Raw genomic sequence first — 22,731 nt, forward strand, 5'->3', positions numbered from 1 at the left:
AGCCACAGCCAGGTTTTTTCAAGGTATTATTACTAGTATTAGAAATTATTTTAGAAAATTATTAGAAATTAGAAGAAATTATTTTAATTGCAGTCAATTATAGACACGCTGGACGTATATATAACTTGCTTGAATTTTCCGTGGTATATCTATAGTGTCCTGTTGCATTCGGGGTGTTTCTGATGCGTGGGTTTCATTGCGTGCAACTGCCGATTGAAACGCGCCAAGCGTCTCAACACACTGGCTTGGCCGCGAGAAAGGGCGCTCTGTGCGTGGCGTTCGGTGTTAGAGACCAGATACGTACAGAAATGTGCCTGGAACTCGGCAAGAAAGCTTCGCTTTAAAAATGGGTTCCAACCAATTTCTGAAGTGCTTTCCTAGTGCCAGCGCTTTCAGACGGTGTGTCACACCATCTTACCGCCTTGGGGATCTGCACAGATTGTAATATAACAAATTCGTGTAACTTTTAAGGTCATCCTTCTGGTTAACAAATTTTAACAAAAGATAGGGTCCTGGCTACAAGAAAATTTGTCAACACGAAAGGACTCTTTAACGCCCAAAAAAGATGTTAAATACATCCTATTACAATTTTTGACGAGAAAATAAAAATATTGCGGTGCAAACAAACCTGAAGACTCCGCAACTGAGGAATCTTCGAAAGTATGCAGCAACGACCCCAGGTACGCTTTAAAAAATATGCACAAACTCCACTGCAGTTTTCTAAGTATGTGTAAGCATATTCCCAAATTTCACTTGGCCCACCCACAAATTTGAAATTGGCCGATCCTTAAACTTGAAGTTTGCCCACCCCAAATTTAATGTTGGCCCAACCCACAAATTCAGATAGCTCACCCCTGAATTTCTAATTGGCCCACCCCCTATTTTCAGATAGCTCAGCCCTAAATTTCAAGTTGGCCCACTCCTAAATTTCAAGTTGGCCCTACCCCAAATTTGAAGTTGACTCAACCCCAAATTTCAAGTTGGCCCACCACAAATTTCAAGTTGACCCAACCCCAAGTTTAAAGTTGGCCCACACCAACTGTAAGCTTCCCCATGCGTTTTCGAAGTAGCCCTATGTATGCCTATGGCTATTAAAACTCCTAACTTCGCAAACTACACATTTTTGTGCAGGTCAAGGCATTACCCTTTTCGCGTGACAGACAGACATTGCTGGGTATACTAGCCAAAGAATGCTTACGCATTAAGAATAATGAGTTGAACTGGTCACCCCGAGAAAGGCATTATAAATCCACTGCTTAGGACCAGGCTGAGTAAACGCTCGTCGCGACGACATGACTTTACATCCGTTATGTAAGACAGAGCTAATCTAGCGGTTTCATAGGGCCACACAGCCAGCTGATGACTTGAGTGGTTGTCGGTGAGCCTTAATTCATGCTCTTCATAATCTATATGACGTGAGGTATTGCTGAATTTGTGATATGATGCTGATGCGCGTACGAGGGGTGGTATTCTCTGGCGATCACCTTCCGAGATACTTTCAGTTTCGCGAGATTTCGGGAGACTATCGCCCACGAAGGACGGAAAAATGTAGAAGGGAGCATTGCGCAACGCGATTGAAGCCACACCCGTCGGCCCAACACCTGATCGTTACGTCAAAGTGCGCGGTTGATTTTTGTGCTCCCGCTCTGCAGGCAGAGCCACGGCATGGGGGCAGAACAAGAGCTCATCGAATTAAAACTGCTGGGAACATGACTGGGAACTAAACGTCCATGCAAATCTCGATCGTTCCTCCGTGATCTCGACGCAAGAGGTCACATGTTTAGCGGACGCAGTGCAAAGGGACTGACGTCACGGAGCGTTCGCTTGCCAAAGCTGGCTGCGTGACGTAATGCCCTCTCCGATGCCCTTTTCAAGCGAAGCTTGTATTGGCTCACAAGTGGCGTTGTCGTGGTCACGTTAAAAAACACCAGTTGCTCCCAGAGCAGAGTAGCTGCGGCAAAGGGTGGTTTGATGAGTTGACAGCTGCGCCGGCGCCAGAGCGTGAGTCATTAGCAAAGATTCCAGCTGCATAGGCACGCTATCATGCCCAGCGCGCCACCAATCAGAGTCGTTTCGCTTCCACCGGGGAGGAAAAGGGCAGGAGAGGGTATCGCGTGCGCTGCGACAGCCTCCTTTCCGTTCAGTTCAGTCCCGCAAAACGGATTGGGCGACCACGCGTTGTGCGTTACCCGTGAGGAACGGGCAGCGTTCGACGAACGGCCGCGAGAACCCGCCCCTAAAAGGGCTAGCCGTCGGCGCGCCCATCTAGCCGTTACAGCCGCCCGAGCCCAGGCAAACCGACACCAACGAGAAGAAGCTACCGAGCTGAGGGAGCGAGAAGTCGAAGCAATCAACCGTGACGAAGGTCAGGTGAACGCAGGACAAGCTTCGCTTAATCCCATTTTCCGGTAGGGGAAGGGTTGGTCATTTTTAAAGCGAAAGCTTTACTAACCGCGTAGAGCCGAGTTTCGCCCAGCAATTTGACCTTCATTTGACCGCAGCTGCGCCGTAGCCTTGGCAACGCATCACGTAATTGGCGCATGCGCTCTCCGCAGCTGGGTCGCCACCTGACCACGTGACTCACCGCGCGCCTAGCTTAGAGGAGCGCCACGCTCGCCTAGTCACTGCGGGCTTGGCCATGGATGAGAGCGAGGCTGGGCAAAGCCTTTGGGCTGGGCCGCCTTCTCTGAGCGTTGCGCAGCAGAGGGAGGCTGTCGTCGCCAAGCGGTCTCTGACACTCCGCGAGTATCGCACGGCGAGCTGCTTCACTGGAGAGGGTCCGGAATGCAACAGGCGTCGCACCGTCGAGATCTGTGTAGCGACCGTGTTTGCACCCTGTCCGTTTGTGCTTCGACGCTGCGCATGCTCGCGGCGTCTCTTTGCGCGTCTAGCACTTGCGCTTTCCTTGTGACACAACAGGTGTCGCACTGTCGAACGATGCGTGTCCACCCAATCCTAATCACAGTCATGACTAGCCACCGACCTAGGCACAGCCGTCATACCTGGATTAAAGATGATTGTATACTTAAGTATAATCATTACTGCTGAATCAAAGGTTAACCCAGTGAAACCAAGACTTAACCAGCCTAAACCAGCTAGCGCTGGATGCCTCTGCGTTTACAAGCGACAGCTTGCTAGCAGTTGGTTCGCTGTCTTAGCACAGTTGGCACAGTGCCCGAACGCTGTGGAGCAAAGACGCCGAAGGCGTCCGTCTTGCGCTAATCTCTTCAAATATTGCGAAAGTGAAAGTATCTGCAAGTAAATGTTTTCTTCTTCCGGAAGCAATCGCCTCCGTGAGGACATAACTTCACCGAGTGAGACACGAAAGGGTTCAGTGTTCTGGTGAGTTCGGGTAAAAAAAGAACTCTGTAGTAATTAAAAATTGTCTAATAAAACTGCATGTTGTAATAAAAAAGACAGACACGAAGTAACTTGCAGGGCGTTTCATTACCGCTAACCTATTCTGAAAGAATTTCTGTGCATCATATTGATTCGAATAAACAGATTCTGGCAAAGAAAAAAAAAGGAAGCCTTAAATATGATTGGGTGAAAGATAGGATTCGCGTATTTGACTTCTGGTGCATAAGATAACTTTGTGGATTGACTGATCAACTGATTGGTCTTGACGTTCCAAAGCAAAACGGGACTATCTGCGTTGCAGATAGCCCCAGATGCGGCCAGCTAACACTCTCCCCCTCCGGTCTATCTGTTTCCTATATCCAAGAACAGACAATACATTTCATCTTCCTCTGATTATTTTACTTTTCCCGTTTGCAGAAGTTGCAGGTCCAGTTCCGAGAATACGTCCGCAAAATGGCCGCCAACGCAACCTTCGTAGGCGCCCTTGTGCAGGAGCGTCTCACCAGAAGGGTCTGTATAGCGTGTTTATAGCGCAGTTATACTGGGTTTCGTATAGCAGCATGATTGAATCTGTGCGCAAACAGGGCAGGGATGTAGGGGTCACTGGTTATGACCATCGCCTGGACAGAATTAGTTTGTTGGCCGCGTGGGCGGGTGTGTGGGCAAACAAACAAATGGGTAAAGGAGGCGAGCGAACAACAGAACAAAATCACGAATGAAGCGTTGTAAGCGGTAACCATGCGTAATTTCCTGATGGGTTGTTTGTGTCAGCGAGGCGGTGAGGGTGGTGACACTGATGGACTCAAGTGAGGGTGATGTGAGTGGAAGTGCTAAAAACGAGGGATCAGAATAGTAGAGCAACAAGAGCGGCATATATATATATATATATATATATATATATATATATATATATATATATATATATATATATATATATATATATATATATATATATATATATTATAAGGGAGATTTATTAGGGTTCGTAGCGGCCGCCGGTTCTAGGATGCACCGAGCAGTTCCCGAGCTCGAGCCTCTGCGGCGCGCTTGATGCTGCCGATGCTGCTGACTGTGTGCGCACGTTCGTTATCTTCCTTACAATGGCCCCGCTGAAATAAAGGAGCCATCCTGGCGACTTAGTTTTCTGCAAAGACGGTAGAATGGCGATACGGCTTGAGAGGCTGAACGTGAACGACTTCGCGGTTACGACGTCGCATGTCGGACGGCGGCGTAAGCGGCTCAACCAGGTAACTAACGGGTGATGTTCTCTCGAGAATGCGGTATGGCCCGTCGTACTTCGGAAGGAGTTTTAAAGCGAGCCCACGCGTGCGGTGTGGCACTAACAACCAGACGAGAGCGCCCAGGAGAAAAGCGGGAGTGGAGTTCTGGGCATCGTGAACGGCTTTTTGACGGTTCTGGTCGTCCGAGGTGAATCGGCGGGCCAGTTGGCGGCATTCCTCGGCGTGTCTGGTGGCTTCCGAGATCGGCAGGCATTCGGATGGGTCCGGCCGGTAGGGCAGAATGGTGTCGATTGTGTGCGAAGGATGACGGCCATAAAGAAGGTAAAAGGGTGAGAATCCGGTAGTGGCCTGAGTCGCGCTTTTGTAGGCGCAGGTGACAAACGGAAGAACTATAGTCCCAGTTAGAGTGATCAGGTGAGACATACATGGTGAGCATGTCACCAAGAGTACGATTAAAGCGTTCCGTGGTACCGTTAGTCTATGGGTGATAAGCAGTGCATTTACGATGAACAATAGCGCATTCACCTAGAAGTTGTTCGATGACTTAGATTAGAAGGCGCGGCCTCGGTCGCTTAAAAGTTCACGTGGACATTCATGACGAAGAAGAAAACGGCGAAGTATGAAATTGGCGACCTCCTGCGCTGTAGCATTTGGTAGAACAGCAGTCTCCGCATAACGGGTTAAGTAGTCGACCGCAACGATTATCCACCCGTTGCCGGCAGGAGTCAACGGAAGTGGCCCGTAGAGATCTATGCCCACGCGATCAATGGGTCGGGATGGGCATTGTAAAGGCTGGAGTTCACCGGCGGAGTTGTGCGGTGGCGCTTTGCGGCGTTGGCACTCATGAGAAGAGACAAGAGCGGACAAACGTTCTAACGAAATTGTAGATTCCCCGCCATTAATAGCGGTGCCGAAGTCTTTCGTAGTTCTTGAAGACTCCCGCGTGGCCACACTGAGGGTCGACGTGGAACGAGGAGCAGAGCTCTGATCGCATGATTCTCGGAATGACGAGTAACCAGGTGCGTCCCTCTGGGGCATAGTTGCGTCGATACAGTAGCTGGTCTCGAATCGCAAAATGAGGAACTTGGCGCCGAAGCGTTCGTGACACTGGAAATTTCGACGTATCCGAGAGAAGGTCGAGCAGAGATGCAGTCCAGGGACCATTACGTTGTGCAGCAGCGATAGTGTCAACGTCCAGAGAGGATAATGTGCACTCGCAGGAGGTACCGTGACGGGCCTTCGGGTGAAGCGGCGATCTGGATAGCGCGTCAGCGTCGGAGTGCTTTCGCCCGGAACAGTAAACCACGCGAATGTCATATTCTTCGATTCACAATGCCCAGCGGGCAAGGCGACCCGATGGGTCTTTTGGGCGTCGACAGCCAGCATAGTGCGTGGTGGTGGGTCACTACGTCAAACGATCGGCCGTATAAATATGGGCGAAACTTGCCAAGCGCCCACACAATGGCTAAATACTCCTTTTCTGTAACGCTGTAATTGGTCTCCGCCTTGGTTAACGTGTGACTCGCGTATGCGACGACGTATTCTGTGTGGCCAGGTTGACGCTGTGCCAACACAGTGCGAAGGCCTACACCGCTCGCATTGGTATGGATATCGGTTGGCGCTTGAGGGTCAAAATGACGAAGAATTGGTGGCGTCGTGGGAAGGTGGTGCAAGGTTGTGAAGGCGTCGTCACATGCTGGAGACCATGATGAGATATCTCTAGCGTCACCAGGAAGCTGCGTGAGAGGCGATATAATTGACGCAAAGTTTCGAACAAATCGCCAGAAGTAAGAGCAGAGGCAGATAAAACTGCGCAGCTCTTTCATAGTGGTATGTTTTGGGAACGCAGTAACCGCATGTAGCTTCTCGGGATCCGGGCGAATGCCCTCCTTTGACACGACATGGCCTAAAATTGAGCTGACGAACAGCAAATCGACACTTCTTCAGGTTAAGTTGCAACCAGGCGTTGGTCAAGCAAGTGAGTACGTGCTGAAGGCGGAGCAGGTGCGTTAAGAAATCAGGGGCGAACACCACAATGTCGTCAAGATAGCAAAGACAGATTTTCTATTTGAGGCCACGCAGAACATTATCCATCATTCTTTCGAACTTGCGAACATTGTTTACCTACGCGAACAAACGGACCACAGAGACAGAATGGGACAAGGACTCTGTGGTCCGTTTGTTCGTGCAGTTTAAACAATGTTCGCTAATATGTACCAGCTCGCCCAACAACGAGTTCTTTAAATTCTTTCGAACGTAGCAGGTGCACTGCAAAGTCCGAAAGGCATGACGGTAAATTCATACAAGTGGTCTGGTGTAACAAAGGTAGTTTTCGGGCGATCGGCCTCTGCCATCGAAACCTGCCAGTAGCCTGACCGCAAATCCAGCGAAGAAAAGAACTTGGCTCCCTGCAAACAGTCCAGAGCATCATCGATTCATGGTAATGGGTAGACGTCCTTCAGCGTGATCTTGTTGAACCGTCGAAAATCAACACAGAAGCGGATGGAACCGTCTTTTTTGTGACGAGGACCACGGGAGAGGCCCATGGGTTTTGTGAAAGTTGAATGACGCCTCGACGGAGCATGTCATCGACCTGGTCTGCAATGACGCGACGTTCCGTAGCGGGCACGCGATATGGTCTTTGTCGCAGCAGTGAGTGAGAGCCAGTGTCGATGTAATGCCCAACCGCCGATGCACAGCCAAGAGATGTTTGCGCAACGTCGAAAGAACGGCGGAAGTGCTGAAGGATTGCGAGAAGTTGAGATCACTGCGAATGCGTCAGATCTTCGGCGATGAATGGGCTGAACACAGCAGTCCATGTTGAGTCGGGTACGGAGAGGGCACTCAGTTCATGGACGGCAGTAGATGGCACTTTGTCGAGGACGGAGGCAACTCGTGTGGAATCGACCGACTCGACGTAACCAAGGCATTCACGGCGGAACAGTGATAGCGGCGATGAAAGATGATTGTAAATGGGCATCGTGCTGACACCGGCGGCGACATTGTAGCAACCGTAGCATAAGTGACTGGTGTAGTCACGACATCCTGCTGGTGAACAGCCGGCAGCGCTTCCGCGACCTCTTCATGGACCACGTTACGGAGATGAGACGGCAAAGTGCTGGCAGATTCCTGAGTGAGGGACACCAGAGATAGCTGTCGTGCGACTTCTTCGCACACGAAATCCTTGATTTGGGTTATCAGAGAGGCTTGTTCTGGGCTGGTGGTCAGGCTGCAGAGTGACGCCGCATTTGGTGTGGGATGTCGCCTTGTCAGAGCTCGCTGCTTGCGTAATTCATCATAGCTCTGGCACAAGCTGATGACGTCGCCAACAGTGCGCGGGTCCTTGGCCAGAAGCATCTGGGACGCGTCATCATCGATTCCCTTCATGACGTGCTTGATCTTTTCCGCTTCCGTCATGGCCACGTTCACGCGCCTGCACATGTCTAGAACGTCTTCTTTATAGCTGGTGAATGTCTCACCCGTGTCCTGTGCGCGTGTACGCAAACGCTGCTCGGCTCGGAGCTCCCTGACGGCGGGTTGGTCAAATACTTCTGTAATCGAAGTCTTGAACGCCGACCACGTTTGGATATCCCTCCCGTGATTTCTGAACCAGAGACTGGCCACGCCGGCGAGGTACAATCATACGTAAGCCAGTTTGTCCGAGCCATTCCATTTGTTGTGCACGCTCACCCGTTCGTAGGACGACAGCCACTCTTCAACGTCGTTGTCGTCGGTTCCGCTGAAGATAGGAGGCTCCCGCTGGCGAACGGTGCCAGCGCAAGGGACAGGTGGCGATGGAAGAGTCTGCTGGTTGGCGTCCGGCATGGCGGAGGATAGCGTCCGATGCGTCCGAGCTCATCGGATAGCGTCCGAGTTCCAGGATGGTAGAATGGAACGTTACCCAGCACCTCCACCACTTATAAAGGAGATTTATTGGGGTTCGTAGGGACCGCCGGTTCTAGGATGCACCGAGCAGTTCCCGAGCTCGAGCCTCTGCTGAGCGCTTGATGCTGCTGACTGTGTGCGCACGTTCGTTATCTTCCTTACAATATATATATATATATATATATATATATATATATATATATATATATATATATATATATATATATATATATGGTACAGAGAGAGAGAGAGAGGCAGTAGTAAAGAACCAGGGCGTGTAAACAGGTGTTGTGTGTCGGGTGGGTTTAATTTCTTAGAAAACATGTAGGACTTGGGCAAAGATTATTTTTCTCCTTTAAGTTAGTATCATGCTTCATTAAAATTTACAGTCTTATCTTTATTTGATGTTAATTTTGCAATTTCACATGTCCGCTTCTTTCTTTCTTTCTTTCTTTCTTTCTTTCTTTCTTTCTTTCTTTCTTTCTTTCTTTCTTTCTTCACTCAACATTCAATAAAAGAGGCATTTATATACAAAAACGCCTTTTACTGCGTACTGTGTAGGACGAGTCTTTACAGTATTCGTCATGCAGAGGGCATTGGCCAAAATCTGGCACCGGCAATGGCAACGATATGGCCCAGTGCTGGTCCTACGCAAGCAACGCAATTGCTACTGCATTTGCCTGATGTTCGCACAGGCTTGGCTCTAACTCTGGGCCGACATTCAATTGAGTTGCGCTTTGCCAATATGTCAGCTTTGGGCAATGGCTGGTGCCGATTTCTGCCAGAACTGGGCCACATATGGCCCAACGCTGGTGTGCTGCCGATATACTAGCTCATTGCTTTCTTTTAAATCGGCCTGTCTTACTCTTAGGTGGATAAGTATTGATACGGCTTATTTACTTGTACCTCATTTTCCGGACCATGTTAAATGCCTACAAAAATTTCGACGTTGACTGTTTACACTTCACTTCCGCTCTCTCACCCATTCACGGCTGCACGATTCAATAGTTTGTACTTGATGTGTTCCATTGACGGCACACTGAGGACAGTGACAATTTCAAGCTTGCACTTTGGGTATGGCCACATGTGGTAATTTACCGTGTCTGCTTTGAAGGTCGTCCTGCTTTACAGCGCAACGTCAATGTTCTTACATGCTCGTTCTTCCCGCACGTTATTCTTTACGTGGAGTTTTCTACATTAAACGGTTACTGACTGCAATTTTGGGAGCGTGCTACGTGCATACCTTTCCGAGTACAACACTGCTGTTCACAAATTTTTATTCTGTTTGCTTTAGTTTGCCTTCCGTTTCTTTTTTGCAGTCACTTGGAACATGTACACCATTCTTTCATGCACTAATGCCTCTCGGCGCTACAGCAAATTGTTAATAAATAAGTAAAGTAAGGATGCCGTGACGTCGTCGTGTTCTCTTGTCAACACGTCCATCCTTGCAGGTCGATTCAGTTCCGGCGCTATTCATGTACCCGTTCAGCGACTACACCGATGCCGAGGTCGGCCAGTATCCCCTCACCAGACTGGTGTACACGGTGAGCATCTGGCTAGCAAAACAGGGCGCGTTGCAGCGCATAGTTGTGTGGAACAAGCAAAACGGCCAGTTTAGCTGGTGCCGAGCCGCAGTTGCGCACCCTGGCGCGTTTTATTTACTTGCCGGAGTCACGGTAGTTTCCAGAAAATCGCTGTGGACATTATTTAAGGCAAATAAACACAGCATACTTATCCGTGTAAAAGTGACACGCAGGCTTTTGGCGCAAAACATAAAGAAAAGAAGAAAGAAAAAAAGAAACGACAGCAGATATTATTACTCGAGTCGCGCAACGCTATTTTCCGACATAGCCTCCTAGATAACTTATCTAGGAGGCTATGATTCTGATAAACAACAGGCATATTGCCTGCTGGTTGCTCACATACCGCTTTTTTTTAAAACATTCTTTTGTGTGAAATGTGTCGTTTTTTTCTGGTATTGAAGCATATCCCTGCATTCATTTTTCAAAGGATCTTGTAAGTGAGTTTTAAATCAACAGAGTTGTCGGCAATCAACTGCTGCCGCTACCGGGCGCCTTTGGGGACTTCCTTTACATCACTGTAATGCACTTGATGATGTACCGCTTTGACCACAATGATCGAATGCTGGCCCTGCAGCACTCCTAATCACGCTGACATTTTGTGTCGGCAAGAACTTGATATCATGTGGCTGGACAATGCATAGATGCTGTCTCATCTCGGAAACCGTGATATCCCCGCAGTTTGAGTTTATTGAACGTTACGTGGGGGGGGGGGGGGGGTTACACATAGAAAGAGGTATACAGAAAGAGGTGTCTTAGTGTGAACACTGCAATGGGACCTCTTGTTAAAGTACGCATGAAAATATTAAAAGAATAACAGAAGCACTAGCGAAATGCAGGCATGCAATACAAGCAAACAGGATGTATTGCGAAATACAAGCAAACAGTAAATACAAATACAGGTAGTTGGCAAGAATAGGAAGTAAGGAATTGAAGAACTAATCAAAACTGAAGGACATATGCAAATAAATGAGTAGATAAGCGAAGGCATAACGAAGTGTCACAGATGCAATCAGTAGATATTGAACTATAATGAAGCACACGACAAGAAATAACTGCATGAACATAAATGAGAGTACACGAAATGCACTGGAGAGGAGAAATAATTAACGGCAGCGATCGTCATATAGATCAACTGCTCATGAACAGGCCAACTGAACGTTCGACAATAATTAGTGAAGACGAGGTTTAGCCTCCAAGAGCAGGCTATTCCACACTCTGATGGCAGCGAAGCTTCCGCTATTTTGTCTGTAATTGTAATTAGTCGGAGCCCTAGGCAGTAAAATATTATGATCTTGGGAGAAACGTGCATTAATGTAGTTAGTCGTAAATTTCTTTCCCATGATAGTTCTTATAATAATTTTTATAATAACAATTTATTACGCGCAGGGACATATTCTAACCAGCTCTGCGGGTGCAGGGACTTAGTAGCAGATAAATCAAGATATTGAATAATGAATCGATTATACAGTCAAACGCCTATGCTAGAACGAAGCACCCGGGACCTCCAGAATCCCTCAATAAGAAGTCACTTCGATGCAAAAACCGAACCTTACCGCTCGCGAGAGAGAAGGCTAAACACGTTCAGCAAATGAAAACATTTCTTTACAATATTTCAAGAGATACTTGGTGAATGAAGCCGCTACAACAATCGCCTGCACTCTTCATCCCATAGAATGTGCTGCTGCAAGAAACCTTATAGCATGTAGGCGCATGGCATACTCTGCGACGATGCCCGGGACCGACGCAAGACATTGAGCTCCATAGAGCCTCGAATAGGGCTTGTCGTTAAATCTACTCTAGTAGGCGGGCAGATTTACCATACAAGCTTATAGCTTACCTGAAGTCGTTACTGTGATGACAAAAGTTCTGCGAAATGTCTACTGTCAGATTCACAGTATATTTCGCATCACTGTATACTACATCAGTTCTGTCCGCTTAAGAAGTATTATCAGATGCAGTTACAACTTTGTTACGCCGTTTTTATTTTATGCGAAGCATATTACGAGAGCTCAACCCAGCTCCTCAGGCGCGGCGGTGTCGCCTTGAAACCACGTGACACCGTGACGTCACGACAGAGGAGAAGTGGCTTTGGCTCAACTGGGTGGGTGGGAATCGAACCAGGGTCTCCGGAGTGTGGGACGGAGACGCTACCACTGAGCCACGAGTACGATGCTTCAAAGCGGTACAAAAGTGCCTCTAGTGAATGCGGTGTTGCCTTAGAAACGAGCTGTTTCTAAGGCGTGCGTCTCTTGCTCAGGCGCGCATTTCGTTGCCGCGCCGAACGCTGCTTTGCTCGACGCTCACCGCGTCCAATGCGGGGCGCGTAGTCGCTGCCCTGTAGCCCATTGTCTTACACCCCTTGGCGGGTCGACGGGAACGCTGTCGCGTTCCACTCTTGAAGGCGAAGCAGTAATGCATGAGTTGTTTCTTCGTCTAGCCGAACCAAATATAGCCAAGCAACAGCAGTTCACCAGGCTAAACAGTGGTTCAACAACTAAAATAAAGGCTAGTATGCTTCGCATCCTGGGCTTAACCTTACCTAAGCCACAGCCATTTTTTTGTTGAGTTCCAGAGTTTTAAACTTCATACTGAAGTTCTTATATTTTGTAATTTGCAATAATTTCTGTAAAAAAGTATGACGGCCTTAATAAAAGAGATTGCTTCCTACTTCACTGCACTTTAACCTTTTGTTTTAAATACAACAAACCTCATTGAGCAGGTGCAGAGGTTGCCGCGAAAAGCGATTGCTCCGGCACCATGTGCTTATACGGCAGCTGCCGAGCTAAAGCTCCGTCCTACAACACGAAGCATTCTGCACTTTGCCGCCCAGTAAAAAAATAATTGGAGGACGCTTAAGCTTCGCCTTTAGGAATGGAACGCGATAGCGTTCAAAGGTTCCTCATTGGTTCTGACCCTCCCCGGAAGCTGGAGCGGATGTAACCATAATGTTTACCGGGAAACGCTGGCCGCGAACGCTACGCACGTAGGCGGGCTGTCTGAGAGAAACGCGACCTCTTGCGCGGGCTACCATGCGGCAGAAACGGCAGAATGGCAGAAACGCTGGAAAAGGGGTTTCTTTGAGTTTTCGCGTAACAGAATGATGTTTTCTTGCATAGTGAAATTGCAATACGACGCTATCATGTCTGTAGGTTGTGCGTAAGTCGCACTTTACGGTTTTTCCGCGTATTTTAGCTTGAGAAAATCAATTAGTTCACAAACTTCCTTGCACCAAATGGAGGGCCTGAGTGTGGGTGGTTCGAAAATCTATTTGCCGAAACGACGTCCGACGGCGAATTTTCTACGACGCGGGGCCCTTCAACGCTATTGGAAACGAGCCTGTGACATTGCGTTCTGCAGCAGGTCACTGTGTCATGACTGGGCAACCGCTGCGCGTTGTCATGACTGTGCCTCTTCTAACATCGCATGCTCTTTGTTTGCTGTTACTCATATATGCTTGTGTACCTCAACTGCAGAGTGCTTTTACTTAAAATGTGCGAAACTCCCAATTTTTGCAGCTGCCCAATGTAAGTCTATTTCGCTTTCTCATTTCTGTAAAGGAACGGCTGCGCTTTGAAAGTGCAGTATAATGTGCACCTTCGTGAGAACGAACTTACACAGAATCGCTTACTGTCCTTACATGCCCGAGAAGATAATGGACGCAACATATTTTGCAGTCGCGGCCACCGCGATTTCAAATCGTCACTTAATGAATTTGTTGGCTCTTACGCTTCTTTCCAAATGCTCCGGGAGGGGGGAGGGGTGAGGCTGCGTTGATTCTGAGACTATAAATAAATGTAAAGGAATTAACAGGTCAATCCGCGAACAGATATTTATTTGATGTGAATTATCCTAGATATGAATTACTCCCGTAGCGGTCAATGTGCATCAAGTGCTTGGGACCGCAGATGCTCCTGTACGTTGTTCGGCTAGAAATGCCTGAATCAGTTTGCAACCAGTAACTTCTTAAGCAATTGCTTCCCAAAGCAATAAACTAGTAATGAAAGTGAGGAACTAACTTTAACATGAATCTGCAGGCTATATGCATACCGGGTGTTTCACCGAACACTTTCAAAAAATGTTTTAAAGGTTGCCTGTGAACTGTGATTGGTAGCACAATTGTAGTTCATGAGCTGGTCTACTCGAAGAGGCGGACATTACTTGCAGAAAAAAAAGTGTAATGCATGATCGACTAATTAAAAATATATATTAAGTAAGTTTTAGGTAATTACCGTATGGCCCACATTGCAATTTACAAATTCTAGCCGTGGAGTTTGCAAAGCGGATCCACCCGGAACAAATTAATAGAGATGTTATTTGCGTGAGTGAACTATAGTTGGTGATCAATAATGTTTAAATGAGTGGATGTCTGATATGCAGCCGGTGGACGTGCCACCGAAAGCTTCGTTCTGGGAGCACCTTCGCTTGGTCAAGGAGGCCATCTTTGATGGCGGCATGCACGACGACTTCAACAACTACAATCTCTCGTGAGTGCATAGAGCATGGAGAAGGGTGGCGAACATTAGCCCATCCGAGGCGTATATCTTGGTCTTCATGTACAAGCAACAGTGTGGTCGTGATTGTCGTGGTTGAAACACCTGCGTTTTGAGCTTACTTGTCCTTTAACGATGTGCCATGAACATCTACAGCTCCACTCATGCATCTAAACCGTCATTCGCGCCAAACAGCGGTACCGCTTTAGGTGCAGCGTCCTGAGTCCCCTTGTACGTTATATAGGTATTGCACATCCCTTTCAACCCTCTTCAAAAAGAAGTCGGCATTCGTCAGGTAAAAAAGTTCATCTCGGATATGAAGTCACATGCACATGGAAGTGTATGAAAATGGTTTTACCAGATTGCTCCGTTAGATTTGAAGAAAAGTGATACTAATTCGGTCTACACCCCTAGGTGATTAGAGATGACGAGAAGCACTTGCGAAGTGCTTTGGAACACCGTGAGGTCGACATAAAAATCAAGGACTTAGCACTATAGCATGCGGACCCAGTTTACCACGTTACCTCTTCGTTGCTGTGCTTAGGCAAAAAAAAAATGTTTTGTTGCAACAAGCATGCTTTTGGTTACTTTCTATACTGCTGCTTTCTGCATTTAACCGTTGTAGTTGTGTTTTTTGGCATTCGTAACATATTAGCCGATAATAAGAACATACTTGAATGTTATGTTCCTGAGTTGTCTAAGCCTCTGAGGAGGTGTACACTACCGAGGAATACTGATAAATTACACTTATTGAAAACCAAGAAGGCTTGTATAACCTAGGGTGGAAGCTTAGTGGTAAGCCAATAAATACGCCAAAGCTGAAGATGGGTAAGCTGACGCCACATTTATGTTGCCGCACTTGCTACCCATGACGTCATGATCTATGGCAGTATCTCGTTGGGTCTCGCGAAATATTTGCCCAGTGAAAACAAAACGTTATTTTATTGCAGTTGGCAGAAATGGAAGACTAAACCTTGTCCGTTTAGAAAAATGTTTCTTGACCGAAGCGTAAGAAATATGGAAACAAAAGAAATGAAAATTAAAATTCACTGTGATACCTTCGATATGCTGAAGCCGCACCTGACTTATTTGACGTATTTTGGTACCAAATTCAACGAAGAAACTGTATTTTCATTTACTATTATTCGCCTGTTTTATCACAAGTGAACGAAGGCTGCGTTTTGGAAGAATATTTTACCGGTATAAACGAATTTAACAATGTTTTTCAGTGCGCTTCAATATATTAGTCTCACGGACATTTATGCGATAGTTTTCGCAACCCGTCATAATATTACATGTTTTGGTAGTCGCCGAGGAAGAGAGAGAGTAATGTAGGTGTAGGAACTTGTGCTGTAGCAGCATCTAACAGTTGGGATTCTCGTTTGATATCACTACTACTTCTTCGGTTGCTGCAGAATACTAAGGATGCAAGTAGATGAACTAGAACATGCCTAATTGAAATAAATGCTTTTCCCCATTTCTGACGACGCTGATTCGAAATGGTGACTGGCCTCGGTATCAAGGAATTTATGTGAACTTTCTGGCGAGACTCTGTATCTACAAACGTGAAAATTTGGAGCTGTAAAATTTTCCAGATTCACTGCACCAGCGAGTGGTGAAAAAGGACTGAATACAACCGGGCGCTCGTTCTCCCTTCATTCTTTTTGTTTTTCAGATGGATTCACTTCAGCCCCTTGGCATATGAGCCCTACCTTGCTTGGCACACTGGATCAGTGTGTGAGTTTCGGAGTACTTTAACACGCACGAAAAGGCTATGCTGGGCGTCCCGGCGAACTTTAGCCGAGCTTTAAACGAGCACCCGTGCCCCACAGGAGCACGCGCGCCTCCCTCTTGCCCCCTCTCCACACAGTTTCTTGCCCGCATTCGGGAGCACGATTATTTTTATTTTCTCTACTTGCATAATCAGTCAACTTCGCAAGTCTTAAATTTAGGGCAAAACTGTTAATGAGAAAGTCCTAGAATGTACTACAGAAAACTTCTGAGGGGGCATCTCCTAACGCTTACTCGGCTGCGCTTATGTTTTCGGGAGCTTATGTGCGCAATAACCACTTAGCGGCGTTTGTTTGAGTTACGTTGGCAGTCGCGTCACAACGTGGCCACGGGATCGTACGCCCCCAAACCCGAGGCAGGGCTGCGAGAGCAGTGCGGGACATTGATGTAGTTTTGATAATTCGGGGTTTGCATAGCTTCGTTCTACTTCCAGGGAGATGAAAAAATTTCCTTTCAATAGCGTAGTTAGTGTTCGCCATAGTCGCATGACTGCAGCGGCAAACGGGTGCTGACGCGCATACATGTTAATGCGCTTATTCTTGCTTCTGCAGATATACCGCCGCTCTACTACCAGAGGATATCGACCATGATAGACACCAAGGACGAAGAGGGCATGTAAGGATGCACTTACACGCGCGTGTACGCATTTACGCAACGTACGCACAACATAACAGTAAAAATTGGAGGACGCTTAAGCTTCGCCTTCAAGAGTGGAACGCGATAGCTTTATCGCACCCCGTTTGCACCGCCTACTCAAACGCGCTACGCCAGCCAAACGTCGCGATCGGCAGAGATAACCGGGCCCCGACGCGCCATGAAGGCGGACGTGGTCACGGGGCGAGTGGCGCGCCACGTGTCGGGGCAGCGCCGTACATTGCGAGGAGGGGGGTCTTCTGTGTTTGCCGCAAGATGACTCTGTGTGTGCGCAGAGCGCAGAAGTAGTTCAGAAGAAGCGTACTTCGCTACTCGTGAAACTGCGACTTCTGTAAGTTACAGGTCATAATTACCGATATACACCGCAGTATAACTTTCTACGGCACTTTTCTAAGGCTACACCGCATTCACTAGAGGCTATTTTGTCCCGTTTTGAAGGAACGAACTCGTGGCTGAGTGGTAGCGTCTCCGTCTCACACTCCGGAGACCCTGGTTCGATTCCCACCAGCCCATCTTGCAAGATGTTTTTTATTTATGAAATGCCTTTTAGGATTTATCACTCACGGCCAACGCCGTGGACGCCGACGACACCGGCTTTTCTGCGACACGAGCTCCTTAACGCTACCGCGTTAAAAATATGCTGGTGCGCATGCGACAGGCATTACAGGTTCTTTACCATGCGCCCCAGGTTATCGAGAGTATGCACCATACGCTATATATAGCGTATGGTGTAGAACGTCGGTGGTTAAGAAAAAAAAAAGTCGGGTAGGCCGTATTAGGGACGCAGCCGCAGTGCGGCACGTGGAACGTCTTGTGTGTGCTGCAGACCGCATAAGTGTATATGAACACGATAAGGTAGAGAATATACGTTACCAAATACAATAGCTACATTTATTCGAGCATGAGTACCTACATGTCTACACTCTTAGACGAAGGTTCACTCTTTGGGGTGTATATCTGCCGCACAACAACAACCGTCATCTGCCTTGCTTGCGTTTCCTTTATTGAAAACGCCGCGCCCGCTACTTTCCTGTCGGGAGTGCTATGTCATGGTGATAACGCGCATGCCGTTCGTTAGCGGGAAGTACCGAGCGGGAAGTACCCAGAAAATGCGCACTGGACAGATGACGATTATTGTTGTGTGGCAAGGTACGGCCCAAAGGGTGTAATTTTGCTGTAGAGTGTACCTTATGTGGGTGTCTCACGGTCTCATTTCTTAGTCGCCCTCGCTACTTATTCGTAGTCGGCCCGTTCGGTTTGCACAAGATGTTTGGGCAAAGAAATGACCCCCTTTTAATGGCTCCCGAGACGCGCCTGCGCCGCTCGAGGCCACTGCACTCGTTTAGATGGTTGGTTTCCGGGCTCCTGTGCTTGGCTCAATCTCCTGCGCTTGCGCTCCCCGAGGAAACGTGCACGTTCTGCCGCAGTCAGAAGGGTTGGGTATTCCTGTCTTGCTGTCCGAGTCTCATTTCGCGCCATTTCTGGACCCTGCGTGCCTGCCTGCGAAACGCGGGTTGCCATAACAGAGTAAGCGTTAAATTTCTGCACAAATTGCACATTTGTGGGCCTTATAACTCTTGATGAGCGCTGGCTTGAGCTTGATGGATTATACCTACAGTGTGCCGAGTGAGCTGGCTCAAGCGCGACCACTCCCGCTCGAATCCACAAACGTACTGGCGAGCTGTGCCTCTCTAAATGCCGAGCGAGAGGCTGACTTTACCTGCAATTGCATCGTGCATGGCGCGACAGCGACGCAATTTATGCACCCGGCACATGCATGACCGAACAATGGCTTCTTTCCTTTACACAATGGTATCAAAGTAAGGCGCGGGGCAAGCACGGTTACAAAGATATAAGGTGTAATGCCACGATACGTTTTCCTCACATGCGGTTTGAGCACGCGACCCCCTGTTACCAAATTTAAAGACGACTCCCGTCTCAAAAGCTTGAGTAGAAGCCAAGGACCAGGCAATGAGTGATGCAACGAAAATCTTTAGTTGTAACGTTAAGAGACAGGAAGACAGCGTTGTTGATTAGGGATCAAGCAGGAGTAGTCGACATTGGAGGTAAGATTAACAGCAAGAAACAGACATGACTGCACAGCGCAAAAGACGAATGCAGAAGAACGGACACAACACAGGAGCTATGGTGTGTCCTTTCTTCTGTCCTCGTCTTTTACTTACTCTGTGCAGTCACGTCGATATTGAATCACCAACTCGGCCAAGCTTCCAGTTTATCAAGAAATGGGGTTGTGCACACCATGCAATAGAGCCGATAACCTGCGCACCATTAGAGTTACAGAATGGGTGCCAACAGAAAGGAAGCGCAGTCGATAACGGCAGAGCACTAGGGTGTGTGATGAAATTAGTAAATTTGCAGGCATATGATTGAGTCATGTGATATGCAAGGCATACGATAGGGTCAGCTGATGCCGCAAGACGGAGTGTAATTGAAGATCGCCGCAAAATGACTGCGTCCTTCAGTTCATGTAAATTAGGCTGCGCTCATGATACCCTACGGAGCCTGTGCATAAATTTGCCAGAACCACTTTCAACAGTACTTTAACCTTTGCGCAAAGCGTATTATAGAAACTGGGTTCGAAATGAACTTTCGGAAACGTTTTCCATCATCCGAACCCCACCGGGAATGCTCGATGGCTGCACAACACGTGGACATGAAGACTGACGTGCCGTGTTTCCGCCCATAAGCCTCCCTTCCTGTCAAGCAGCTTTTAATGCGATACAATTATATCCCCACTACGCGAAAATCCGTCGGCGTCGGCATGACCGAGAGATAGTACCAAAAATGGCCGACGGCGCAAAGGGTAAAAATCCGTCAAAAAGTGCCGGGACTGATGTCAAATTTCTCGGGGAGGTTCCAGTCAACAAAGTAAGTTATTCGATTTGAAACGCAAATTTGGTACATATCGTTCTGGGTGGAAATCTAGTTCAACAAGGCTGATTCTTGAGCTAGTTGGTACGGTTTGCTCATAATGACAAAGCCTTTAGCGCAATTCAAGAACAGAGACGTGACAGAGACACAGGACAGCGCTGTCCTGTGTCTCTGTCCGTCTCTGTCTCTTTGGATTGCGCTAAAGACTTTGCCATTATGTGGAAATCTAACCCGGGGCCCCGTGGTTCGAAACGAACACGCTTCCCCGATGCCGCGGCGGCTGCATCGTTATGGCTGACTAAAGGTGTGCCTAGTGTGTGCGTCATTGGACACACGGCGGCGCAGCCAATGGGGTGGCGCCACGTCATGAGTGCATAAAATGAGCGCGTTCATGAAGTTCCGATGTCTACAAACGACACAATGCCTTCGCATTGCCACACGTAAACAATCTTAAGTGTCCCTGCCTCATTTTTTGTAGCTTTGGCATGTCGGCGATTGTGACAGTTACAGCCTCGACGATCATGTTTCTATACACCCGCATGCATAAGCACCCGCGTGAACAACAGCAACTATCAATTAACGCGTTTATGGCAAACAAATGATAAAGCTGACGTAAAGCTTTGTTCTCTGCCCTTGTAATGAAGTCCGAGCCAAGTCGCAAACATAGCGCGACTTTGGTATTGTCTACGGTATTAAATACGGCACATCGCTCATAGTTCACAACGTGAATTCCACATTCTAGAGTGCACTCCAAAACCACATTTAGATGGCACTCTAAAACAAAATTACACCCTTTGGGTCGTATCTTGCCACACAACAATAAACGTCATCTGTGCTGTCCGCATTGGCTTTATTTAACGCTGCGAGCCCGGTACTTCCCAGTAACGAACGGCATGCGCGTTATCAGCATGGCATAGTATTCCCGACCCGAAAGTGGCGGGCGCGGCGTTCTCAAGAAAGGAAACGCAAGCACGGCAGATCACGATTATTGCGGTGTGGCAGATATACCCCCCAAAGAGTGTGCCTTTGTGTAAGAGTGTAGCAGTAGTAGCGTTTTCTCGCCTTCCCACGCTGCCTTTTCCCGCTCCCGCCCTCCCGCCATGTATACGAGTTACGAGCGAAGAGTGCTAAGACTTTTATGGCTGCGTCTGTTTTACCCATTATCTGCCTCCACCATTCTATATACTGCCCCTTTGGACGATTGCACGTTAGTATAAAGGTAAGCACTGCAGTTTCTGCAGTGCTTTTGCGGAGGGTCACCGATAATTACAGCCGTAAAGAGGGTATTTTGGCAACGCCCAGGGAGCTACACAAGGCATTGTGCACATTCGACGCGGTGCAAAGGTCTAAACGAGTTTCTGCCGTCATTTATCCTCTCGGCCACAGTCCTATCATGTATATGCACGTCATGACTCCTTCGCCCCCCCCCCCCCCCCTTCCTCGACGCTGCTGGCAAGGATACAGCAACAGCAGCAGCACAAAAGTCGAAGAAAGAGGCAAAGAAAGCTTCGCTTTAATACCAAAGACGGTAAGACCGAGTGGCGACGTACGAATTCCGCTTTGGTTGCCCTTTATAATTTTTTGGAGCTTCTTTTACTAAAAACCTACAGCATATGCAGTGTGCCGAATCTCCAGAAACAATGCCTATCGCGACCACGATATCAAATAGCTCACGGAGTGTTGTTTCACTGCAGTCCACTGGATTTGCCCATATTCTGGTTTGGCGTGCTCCGAGAAGTCCTCTCAATTTTGTCGCAACGGGGTAAGTATATGGACTTACGTTGTTCTATATGGCAATATTCAGTGTGAGCTTTCGCTTGTCGGCAGTGGGAAAGCTACAGCCTCGACGATCATGCTTCGGTATACCCCTATGCATGTGCACCCGCGTAAACAACGGCAAATGTCAATAGATATTCAAAAAATGAAGCGCTACTATTCGGGTTCAAAGCTGCCATCATCATTAGGATTATGGCCTTATAAATAAATCTACCGGGAAACGAAGCCGCAGATATATATTTATCTAATTCTGCGGCTATCCTGCATCAATTGACCCAGGTTACAAATTTCATTATGCTCAACCATCGGTTTTACGCAACACGCTAACCAAGGGTGCAAGCTCGAATGAGATTTATCCTGGTAGCATTAAGCGCTATTTAATGAGACGGTGGGAAGTGAACCCACATCATCATCATCATCGGCATCAGCCTGGTTACGCCCACTGTAGGGCAAAGGCCTCTCCCATACTTCTCCAACAACCCCGGTCATGTACTAATTGTGGCCATGTCGTCCCTGCAAACTTACTAATCTCATCCGCCCACCTAACTTTCTGCCGCCTCCTGCTACGCTTCCCTTCCCTTGGAATTCAGTCCGTCACCCTTAATGACCATCGGTTATCTTCCCTCCTCATTACATGTCCTGCCCATGCCCATTTCTTTTTCTTGATTTCAACTAAGATGTCATTAACTCGCGTTTGTTCCCACACCCAATCTGCTCTTTTCTTATCCCTTAACGTTACACCCATCATTCTTCCCACAACCACAACCCACAACCTCCGTGCGCGTTGCATTACCAATTGTGCTACAGCAGCGGCTGTTCTGACGTCCTCATTCTTGGGTGTTTATTTGTACGAGATTGAACCCCCAGGGATTGTAAGCGATCGCTACTCATGGCCATGGCGGAGGATCATCCTTTTGACCGATGGCGGCACGTGGTGCAAGATGGTGGTGGTGAGCGAATATACAGCACAACAGAAGTGAAAGCGTTCGTAAGCGAAGCGCTTCAGAACGACCTTCAGCCGACGCGTTGAAGAGCACCGAAGCAAACGATCAAACTGCT

At 47.9% G+C, this 22,731-nt stretch overlaps 1 protein-coding gene across 1 annotated transcript in view; it reads left to right on the forward strand.

Annotated features, from left to right (window-relative positions):
• The window catches only part of LOC135896079 (uncharacterized), a 130,445-nt gene that overhangs the window by 93,779 nt on the left and 13,935 nt on the right, over positions 1–22,731 (forward strand). Inside the window, exons 13-18 of the mRNA XM_065424410.2 lie at positions 3,778–3,870; positions 9,938–10,030; positions 14,447–14,553; positions 16,235–16,296; positions 16,902–16,965; positions 21,591–21,658. Of these exons, the coding sequence (XP_065280482.1) occupies positions 3,778–3,870; positions 9,938–10,030; positions 14,447–14,553; positions 16,235–16,296; positions 16,902–16,965; positions 21,591–21,658 (487 nt within the window). The remainder of the gene's footprint in view (positions 1–3,777; positions 3,871–9,937; positions 10,031–14,446; positions 14,554–16,234; positions 16,297–16,901; positions 16,966–21,590; positions 21,659–22,731) is intronic.

The sequence above is a fragment of the Dermacentor albipictus genome, chromosome 2, assembly GCF_038994185.2.
Source record: "Dermacentor albipictus isolate Rhodes 1998 colony chromosome 2, USDA_Dalb.pri_finalv2, whole genome shotgun sequence".
In the NCBI taxonomy this organism is placed as follows: Eukaryota; Metazoa; Arthropoda; class Arachnida; order Ixodida; family Ixodidae; genus Dermacentor; species Dermacentor albipictus.